General features: G+C 56.3%; 2 protein-coding genes across 2 annotated transcripts in view; one reads left to right on the top strand and one right to left on the bottom strand.

Moving 5' to 3' along the window:
* Window positions 1–674: 674 nt before the first annotated feature.
* On the top strand, window positions 675–3,214 carry LOC136933489 (protein ABHD15). The gene is given in 5 exon segments (XM_067228916.1): window positions 675–1,243; window positions 1,245–1,604; window positions 1,737–1,966; window positions 2,093–2,829; window positions 2,930–3,214. Coding segments are annotated over 4 exon segments (1,737 nt in total). The 5' UTR covers window positions 675–823; the 3' UTR covers window positions 2,820–2,829; window positions 2,930–3,214.
* A 445-nt stretch (window positions 3,215–3,659) lies between these two features.
* Window positions 3,660–9,884, bottom strand: part of LOC136933483 (serine/threonine-protein kinase TAO1-like) — a 17,043-nt gene continuing 10,818 nt past the window's right edge. The window contains 8 exon segments of the mRNA XM_067228905.1: window positions 3,660–7,294; window positions 7,460–7,642; window positions 7,832–8,044; window positions 8,229–8,468; window positions 8,821–8,940; window positions 9,082–9,165; window positions 9,300–9,428; window positions 9,564–9,800. Coding sequence (XP_067085006.1) covers window positions 6,749–7,294; window positions 7,460–7,642; window positions 7,832–8,044; window positions 8,229–8,468; window positions 8,821–8,940; window positions 9,082–9,165; window positions 9,300–9,428; window positions 9,564–9,800 — 1,752 coding nt within the window. The 3' untranslated portion in view covers window positions 3,660–6,748.

Raw genomic sequence — 9,884 nt, 5'->3', positions numbered from 1 at the left:
TACATGTATAGGCAAAGTTCAAAACAGCTACCCTGCGTAATCTCCCATTTAGTCATCTGTTTCAACTTGTTCAAACCTGGGTTATCTTCTTCTTGGTAGTATAATCACCTTCAACATGTTTTTGTTCTTTATTTAGGCCAAGGGAATGTTTGATTCGAAATAGTAAGTGAGAGTTCCTCTGTCCCTTTCTGTCATCGGCTTGTCTAACCTGTTGAATGGGCCACATGGTTCTGTTCTGGTGACGAGGGTGGGTTTGAGGCTGGCCACTGATTGCTAATGATTTATAGGCCTGGAGGGAGGGGAGGGCATGCATGAGAGAAAGAGGGAGGGAGGGAGAGAGAGAGAGAGAGAGAGAGAGAGAGAGAGAGAGAGAGAGAGAGAGAGAGAGAGAGAGAGAGAGAGGAGGGAACACAGAGAGAGAGGAAGAGAGAAAGAGAGAGAGCAGAGGGAGGAGGGAGGGAACACAGAGAGAGAGAGAGAGAGAGGTGGTGAAGAAGAGAAGAGGACCCAGCGGACCAAAATGAGGACAGATCGGCAGAAAGAAGACAGCTCCCGCTCTTCCTCTCTTCTTCTCTTCCTCTCTTTCCCCAACACCGTCCTCCGCCTTCCCATTGGATACCTTCGCATTCCGTACTTCTGGCGCATGTCACAACTCTTCAGTGACTTCTTCATTCAAATGGGAGGAGAGGAGTCTTTTCGCTTCCTGAGGAGCCATGAATAACAAGAGCAGTTCTCCGTCTACGGCGCTGATGCCGAATATATATTTCTCAACCGCCGCAACTGGAGCAATCGGAACCTTGAACTGCGCTTGAGAGTTTTGGCCATGGCCAAAACGTTGACCTCGAGCATGGAGTGTCTCTCCTCACTGGGATGGGACTGTGTGTTCTCTCTCTTCCCCTCCCTGCTGCTGCTCGTGGCCTCCCTGGTGCTGCGTAGGCCCAGGGTGCAGCGCTGGGCCGGGCTGGGGGTGAGGGCAGCAGCCTGGGGGTGCTGGGTGGCTGTGTGCTGGCTCCTGGAGCTCCCACTGCCCCGGGCTGAGGAACACGGCCTCGAGGACGGCTTTGGACCGGCCCTGGACCACACGTCCGGAGCCAGCCTGGCCTGCAAGCCCACGGCCTTGGCCCGCTTCCTGCTCCAGCACTGCGGTTCCCTGGCTCGGCCCAGACTGGCGCGCTGGCCCAGGGGAGACCCTCACCTCCAGAGCCTCGCCAGCCTGCTGTGGGGGGGTCCGGGGGGGGGGGTACTGCGGGGAGGGGCTGACGTTCACCAGGGACCACCTCCTGCTGAAGGACGGGGGGGTCCTGGGTCTGGACTGGGCCGTCAGGGTGAAGGGGGGCGAGGGGGTGGACCGGAGGGAGGGAGGGGAGGGCAGGAGGGAGCACCACCCGGGTGCAAGGGCGCTGGGCTGCCACACCTCCACCCCTCCCATCCTCCTCCTCGTGCCTCACTTCTGGGGCGGCGTGACCCCCCACCTGAGGGGGCTGTGCGCGGCGGCGCTGCGGCAGGGCTTCTACGCCGTGGTGTTCCACCGGCGCGGCACGGCCGGGTGCCCGCTCGCCACGCCGCGGCTGACGGAGTTCGGGGACCCGGCGGACCTCCTGCAGGTAGGCCGGCCCGGACCAAGGGGCATCTCACACTTAATGTTTATGGGAGCATATATTTACCCTCTTAAGGACAGAAATTCAGACCATTATGTCCAATGAAACATATTGTGTTGTGTTACCCTCGGCGACCAGGCGGTCGCGTACGTGCGCAGCCGGCACCCGTCCTCCGTCCTGCTGGCGGTGAGCGAGGGCTCGGGGTCGGGCTTGCTGCTGTCCTACCTGGGGGAGTGCGGCTCCAGCTCCCACCTGACGGCCGCCGCCTGCGTCTCCCCCGTCCTGCAGGCCCAGCTGTGGATGGACACGGCCCTGCCGGCCCTCTACCACCAGGGGGCGCTGGTTCACCGCAAGCTGCAGCTCAGCAGGTACGGGGAGGGGGATGGAGGGCGGTTGGATCTGAAACGATGAGGGTGGCTGTGAGGATGACCTTTCTGCTCCCTCTCCCTTTCTTCTCCTCCATCCCTCCCTCCTCCCCTCCTCCCCTCCCTCAGGTATGAGAGCTCCCTGAGGCCCGTGCTGAACGTGGACAGGGCTCTCCGCAGCTCATCCCTCCGGGACTTTGAAGAGGCCTTGTTCTGCTCCTCCTCCTCCTCTGCCTCCACCCCCGACGCCTTGCCACGTCCCCCCAGCCCGGAGGCCAAGCCCGGGGCCGGAGGAGCGGGGCTTCCCCCCTCCGTGGCCTGGGCCCTGGGGGAGAGGGCCCGTCCGGCCAGGGACCTGGACGCGTACTGGGAGCGCAACGAGCCCCTCAGGGACGCGGACGAGGTGGCCGTCCCCGTCCTCTGCCTCTGCAGCCGCGACGACCCGTTCCTCCTCCCCGCCTCCACCCTCCCCCTCCCCCTCTTCCAGAACAACCCTTACTTCCTGTTGGCCATGACCGACCGTGGCGGGCACTGCGGGTTCCGACTGGAGCGCGGGGGGGGGGAGGAGGGGGGCGGGGGCGGGAGGAGGGAGCGAGGGAGGCGGGGGAAGGAGGAGGAGGGGGGGGAGAGCTGGAGTCACGGGGCGGTGCTGGAGTACTTCAGGGTGGTGGCCGAGTTCCTGAAGGTGGAGGAGGGGAAGGGGTGGGGGCCCGCGGGGGGGGGCCGCGGCGCCGCGCCACCCCCTCGTAGGAGGAGGGCCACCATGACGAGGAGGCCACGCCTCCAAACCCAGGGCCACGCCTCCCAGGGAGGAGGGGAGGGGCTTTTCACGTGGCAGAGGTCCTACACCCGTTGATAGAGAGAAGGTGCAAGATTAAAAGTACAATAATCTGATGCTATATCAGCACTCCTTGCAATGTCCCTGTTTTACAACTCTCACCTTCTCTTTTCCTTTCACTAAACCAGATCCAGACGCTCTGCAGAGCCGGAGAAGAAGGTTCCTATTTCAAGAGTTATCGAGTGCCTTTCAGGGAGGAACTAGTTGATTAACACCAGAAGCAGAACGCGATGCCCCAGCCCTCAGCAGGGCCTTTCCAGGAACAAACGGATGACACACACACACACACGGTAGCATTAGCCCAGTTTGTGCTCCACAGATGACAAACACCATCCTGCAACAACAATTACCGTCCCCCAGGAACAACACCAGATCTTTGTAACATGATCGATGGTGACACTTTCTCCTGTCAGATGGCTTGACTTGTGCTAATAAAGTTTCATAAGTAACACCGCAAAGCTGATTCTGATCTGTTTTTTTCTCTCCTGGGATTTGTTTCTTAAAGGACGTGCACATAAATACGTCAGCCATTACAATCGTAAGGGCAGCAATCAATAGAGGTCTCTCTAGCTGGACTTTAAACAAGCCTGGTGGTGTTTACTTACAGGGTTGGCTGTAGGCACGTCAACATTTGGTACAGAGCACAAACAATATTGCAAATCATGGACTAGATACAAATGACGTCACGTCGAAGTGCGATGGCAAAAACACTTTGATCGACACAATACACCGTTCTTCTCCATAGAATATAAAAGCGTCTGCTAAATGAATAAATGTAAAATATTTGAGAAGTTTGGCAAAGAAAGATACACACACATTTCAGCAGTTCCTCAGAACAAAAAACACTGGACAAAGACATACTAAAATTACTTTATTACATTTGATTCTTTATCCAGTAGCCCTGTGCCAACAAAGAGTAATTACAAACAAAATATTACATTTGTCCCCTAAAGTTTGTTTCTTAATTTCTTTTATACATTTTAAATCACTTTATTTTCTGTAACGAATAGCTTTTCTCTTATGTAATCTTTCAGACATTCAGCTTTTGCACAATCTATACAGTTTAATACAGGTTACATAGGGACTGAAGCTTTGTACCAGGAAACAAAACAAATATGACCACCAATGAGAAGAGAGATAGAGGAATACTGATAAACAGACTGTACAGAGATGCAACCCTGCCGGATCCAGTATTAGCCAATGAGATCAAGCTGTCATTCTGACACGGCCAATCAGAGTGAACCTCATCATAATTTGGCCGGGTCCAACAGATACTGGAATTGAACCTGTACATTCAGAGTGGATAGACAGTTTAGACTTAAGAGAGAGAGAGAGAGATAGAGAGAGAGACCCATGTTTAGAGATACGATCCTTGGCTCCATCTTGCTCACCAGTTTAAAAAAAACAAAACAAAATTCTCTCGTTTAAAAGAACTAAAATCATTAATGAAAAGGAGATCGATAAAAAGAAAAGGGCTGAAGCTGTGATAAAAGAGAGGGGGGGGCGAGGGAGTGACATCATCACCCGGGCTTAGAGACGACATGTTCCTGTCGTCTTGGAGAAGAGGAGGAGCAGAAGGGAGGTGAGCGTGGGTTGTGAGATGCGGAACGGGGGGGGGGGGGGGGGCAAAAGAAAGAAAGGGATTCAGGGGTCTAATTCAGAGACAGAGTGAACAAAGAAATAGAAAGAGAGGGGGATATAAACAGAACCAATCTACCCCCGATCAAGGAGGGCAGCCTGAACCAGTAGATCCAATAGATCTCGATAAAACCCCATGTAAACAGCTCATTCCAACCCCCCCCCCCATCTCCCTTATGGTACACTCCAACACAACCGCTACTAACATCCCGCATCATTTCTTTCTTGAAAGTCGCTCTCTGTCTACGCAACTCAAGCAGTCAATTTGTCTTTTAGTACTTTTGCGATTTTGTTTTTTTTCCCGCTTTACGTTTAAATCGTCCTCTCTCGTTCGATTCTAAATGTACAATATCAATACGCCGTCCTACACGCCCCGCACGTTAAATCGTATTCCGGTCGACTACACCGACTGAGCTTTCATCCGTGTCTTTCGACAAACCTCAACTTTTTGATTTTTTTTTTTCTCTTCTTCTTCTTCTTCTTCTATACAATTGTATTATACATCTGTGCTGGGTCGATGGGTGTTGAGGATGGGGGAGGGAGGCGAGGCTGAGCGGGGGGTCGTTCTTGTGGGCGGGGGGGAGCAGGAACATGGCAGGGGTGACCTCAGCATCATCTCCCATCCTGAAGGACATTCAGCGGTCAGAAACCAACACCAGCACTTCCCCCTCTGGTGGGCTATGCTGGGAGGCAGTGACAGAGACAGGTTGTGTGTGTGTGTGTGTGTGTGAGGGTGTGTGTGTGAGGGTGTGTGCACAGGCTCATGTTGAAGTGCAAGTAAGCCAATGGTGTCAGGGACTGTGCCTGTTGTCAGGAGAAGTGCTTTTGGGGGGGACATGTAATAGGTTGCCCAGAGACAGACAGGGTTGTGGACCAATGAGAGCGCGCGCCATCCCCCGGACCGGCTTTCTATTGGCTGACTGAGAAGACCGCGACCGGAGTTAAACCACAGAGTGAACGAGGTAGAGAGCATAGCTCTGAAAAAATCCACAGGATTCAGTACCACCCGCCCAACACTGTGGCAGCAACACTTGCTAACTTAGCATGCTGTGAACCAACCGAGTGACCACGCGCTCTAGAACGTTCTCGGTCCATTCCGAAGCTCGCTTCCAATACCCGTGTTCTTTGGCCTTGGTGCCTCTTCTGATGGCAAGAGAACTAACTGCAGGTCTCAAAACACGCATTTGGCATCTCAGTGACACATCTTTACTATAAATACTGCCTATCAGAATTAATCCAGCTTTAGTATCAGTTATAATACAGCTTTAGTATCAGTATTGCATCATACAGCCCTCGCCACAATATGAACACACTCTTCAGCTTCCTCAGTATCTCTCCATCACCCTCATCCTCCTCGCCTGTCTCTGACCGCCGATCTGCAACGTTCATCTGCCTCTCGCTTACATACATGGCTCAGTACACACCCTGCCCTTCTACACACACACACGCACACACACCGAGCTGTTCGGTTCTCCGCAACCCGGCTGACAAAGGGTCCACGGTTCGAATCCCTATCCGGCTCGCCGCGTTGGCACCGCGGGATGTCATCACCAAGGCGTCACGGTGTCTCAGGCCGCGTCAGATACTGCATGCGAGCCCCGCGTCAGCCGGACCACTTCCTGGAACACCGCGTCTTCCGGCCTATAGGAGAGCCTGGAATCTGGTGTCGATAGCAGCGAGACAAACCCCAAAACAAAGGGTGTCTAGGTCTATGGCAACTAAGAATACGGTGTGAGACGTCTCCGTACGAAGAACGTCCGGACGCTATGGCGGGAGGCCGGACCACGTCTGGCTATGGCGTGTTCGGACTGCGGATCTCTTCTGATTGGTCTAGGGGCTGAGGGCGGGGCTTCGCGGTCCCTCTGCTGTCTCTGAGCTGACCTGAGGAGGAGGAGGGCTGAGGAAGAGTGGTGTGTGACTTTATACTTTGTACGCGTAGCAAGGACGTGGGGTGTATGACAGGGGTGTGTGTGTGCAGTGATTGGTTGTTTTCTTCGGGCGTACTGACAGACGTGTGTGCTCTAGGGGAATGACAGACGTGTGTGTCTAGGTGTATGACAGGTGCATGTGTGTGTGTGTGTGTCTAGGTGTATGACAGGTGTGTGTGTCTAGGTGTATGACAGGTGTGTGTGTGTGTCTAGGTGTATGACAGGTGTGTGTGTGTCTAGGTGTATGACAGGTGTGTGTGTGTGTGTCTAGGTGTATGACAGGTGTGTGTGTGTGTCTAGGTGTATGACAGGTGTGTGTATCTAGGTGTATGACAGGTGTGTGTGTGTGTCTAGGTGTATGACAGGTGTGTGTGTGTGTGTCTAGGTGTATGACAGGGGGGACCCGTTGGAGATCTGGGAGGTGATGCTGGCGCTCCTGCTCATGCCCGGGTTGCTCCGCCCCCCCGACGACGCCCTCCTCACAGCCTGGGGGCTGTTCCTCGCCCCTCCCCCCACCCCCCCGCCGCTCCCCCTCTGACTCCCCCCCGCCGGCTGGTGCAGGCTCCAGGGCGGCGGCCCCCCGGACAGCATGGGGTGCCCCCAGGGCTGCTGGGAGCTGGACCCCCCCTGGTGGTGCGGGTGGCCGTGGTGGCTCCCGTGGTGGTGTGACCCCCCGCCCACCCCGCCGCCCACCCCGCCGCTGGGCCAGTTGCCCCCCCCCTGCGCGCCCCCCCCTCCTCCCCCGCCCCCGCCCCAGCCCCCCTGGCTGTGCCCCTGTTCGGGGCCCAGGCCGGACAGCAGCATGTTGCTGAAGCCCAGCCTCATGGACTCGGAGTCGAAGGCCTCGATCTCCCGGGCCTGGCGCTCCAGCAGGGAGCGGATCCTCTCCAGGCGCTCGTTCTGCAGCGCCAGCATCTCCTCCTCGATCTGCAGACCCCACACACACACACACACACACACAGGCGTCAGATATCTTGCCAGATTCCATACGCAAGATTACCCGGCATACGAGTGAATACACACACCCATACACACACCACAAATCCCACCCACCCACCCAGACCAGCCTCTCCACCCCCGCCCCCCTCTCACCTTCTGCTCCAGCAGGGCCCTCCTCAGGGACACCCTCTGCTCCAGGTCCCTCCTCTCCCGCTCGTGCTGGGCGTCCGTCTGCATCTTGATCTTGCTCTGGTAGGCGTTCAGCAGCTCCAGCTCCTGCTGCAGCTGCATGCGCAGCACCTGGCCCTCCCCTTCCTGCGCCTCGTCCAACCGCAGCTGGCGGAGGGACGGCGGGGGGCGGAGTCAGGGGGACGGGGGGACGGAGGGGGGGCAAAAAGGGGGAGATGAATCTCCTGTCTCCTTGTGTGTGTGTGTGTGTAATGCGTCAGTGTGTGTGTGTGTGTGTGTGTGTGTGTGTGTGTGTGTGTGTAATACATCAGTGTGTGTGTGTGTGTGTGCGCTCACCGCCTGCGTGGACAGCATGTCGTTGATGGAGTGGTCGTACTGCTCGGCCAGGATGGCCAGCTTGCGGGTCTGCTCCTCCTTCAGCCTCTTCAGCACCCCCTTGTGGTCGGCCTTGGCCGTGCTCTCCAGCAGGTGGTTCCTCAGGGCCTTGTACTGCCTGGTCTGGATCTTACACGTGTCCTGGAACTGCTTCTTGATCTGCAGCTCCTTGGACTAGGAGGGGGGGGGGAGGGGGGGGGGGGTGTATGAGTGTGTGTGAGTATGGTTCATGTGACACTGCGAGTGTCCGGGTGTGTCCGATGTGTGTTGTGACACTTTTGAGTGTTGTGACACTGCTGTGACTATCACTGTGTGTGTGTGCCGTGTGTGTGCACCCTCACGACTTTAGCGTCCGTACCTTGAGGCTCTTGGGCTGCTGGCGGACCTCCATGACGTGCTTGCGCCGCAGCTCCCTCTCCCTCCTCTTGTTGTACTCCAGCTGGTTGGTGAGCTCGGTCTGGTGCTGCGTGCGGATCAGCTCCGCCCGCATGCGCTGCACCGTGGCCAGGTGGCGGAACTCCAGCTCCTGCATGGACTCGTGGTGCCGCAGCAGCATGGCGTGCTCCAGGTCCTTCTGGGTCTGACGCTTGTTCAGCTCCTGGGAGGGGAGGGGGGGAGAGTAGAGAGAGTAAAGAGAGAGAGAGAGAGAGGGGGAGAGAGAGAGGGGGAGAGAGAGTAAAGAGAGAGAGAGTAAAGAGAGAGTAAAGAGAGAGAGAGAGTAAAGAGAGAGAGTACAGAGAGATAGAGAGAGAGAGAGAGAGAGAGAGAGAGAGAGAGAGAGAGAGAGAGAGAGAGAGAGAGAGAGAGAAAAGAGAGAGAAAATAAAAGGAGGAGTTTAAGAGGTGGAAGGATTGGAAAGATGCAGAGAGGAAGGGGAGGGCTTCACCCCAGGTACTTCTGAAGCTTGTGTGTGTGTGTGTGCGTATGAGTGTGTGTGTGTGTGTGTGTACCTCTCTGGCCAGGTCCTGCTCCACGTTGTGCCTGGCGATGAGGATGCGGCGTTTGAAGCGACGGCACTCCAGCTCCAGGTACTGTCTCTGCCGCCTCAACAGGTTGGCCTCCTCCTCCGCCTGCCGCCGCAACAACCACCACAACAACAACAACGTCTTACCGTCTCACATGTCCACCCCACAACGCAGAGAGTGTGTGTGTGAGAGAGAGAGAGGCAGAGAGAGAGAGAGAGAGAGAGAGAGAGAGAGAGAGAGGCTGACCTGGAAGTGCTGGATGTTCTCCTTCTGCTTGGACAGCCACTCCTGCTTCTCCTTCTTAGGAGTCGACTGGTTCTCGCTCAGCTCCTAGGGCACACACACAGGAGAGAGTGAGTGAGTGTGTGTGTGTGTGGGGTAGTAGTTGACACTGTTTCATTAGGAATTAGGTATATATGTGTGTATGTACAGCATGTGTGTGTTTACAGCGTGTGCGTGTGTACCTCCTTGAGCTGCTCCTTGCGGAGTTTGTACTCCCGTTTCTGAGACTCCAGGAAGCTGCTCAGCTCCTTCTTCTGCTGCACCTGGATGTGCTGCTGGAACTTCTTCTCGTCGTTCGAGAACGTCTTCACCTGCACGCGCACACACACACACACACACAGGCTTAGAACACCACCATGGAAGTACGACCCGGGGTACGTTACCCCGTGCCTGCATTTGAATCCATACACGCGCGCGCGTGTGTGTAAACTCCTCCCAGAACGCACGTCCTTCTCCATCGCCCCCTGGTGCTTCTTCAGCAGCTTGTCCATCTCCTGGGAGAAGCTGCTCCTCTGGCCCTCCAGCTCCTTGTCCAGCCGGAGGCGGTGCTCGTCCATCTCTCCCTTCAGCTTGTTCTCCAGGGCCATCAGCTGCTTCTGGTGCTGCCGCCGCATGCGCTTGTAGCCGGACATCTGCTCCCGCAGCTCCGAGTCCTGCTCGTGCTCCTGCATCTCCCGGGTCACCTGGAGGCCCCGACGACGAGCACGCGCGCACACGCACGCGAGTGTGTGTGAGAGAGGAGAAGAAACGGCGGACGTTAGGAAAAG

Source organism: Osmerus mordax, chromosome 25 (genome assembly GCF_038355195.1).
Source record: "Osmerus mordax isolate fOsmMor3 chromosome 25, fOsmMor3.pri, whole genome shotgun sequence".
Taxonomy (NCBI): Eukaryota; Metazoa; Chordata; class Actinopteri; order Osmeriformes; family Osmeridae; genus Osmerus; species Osmerus mordax.
The sequence above is the reverse complement of the archived record's forward strand: the minus strand, read 5'-3'. Positions and strand labels throughout refer to the sequence as shown.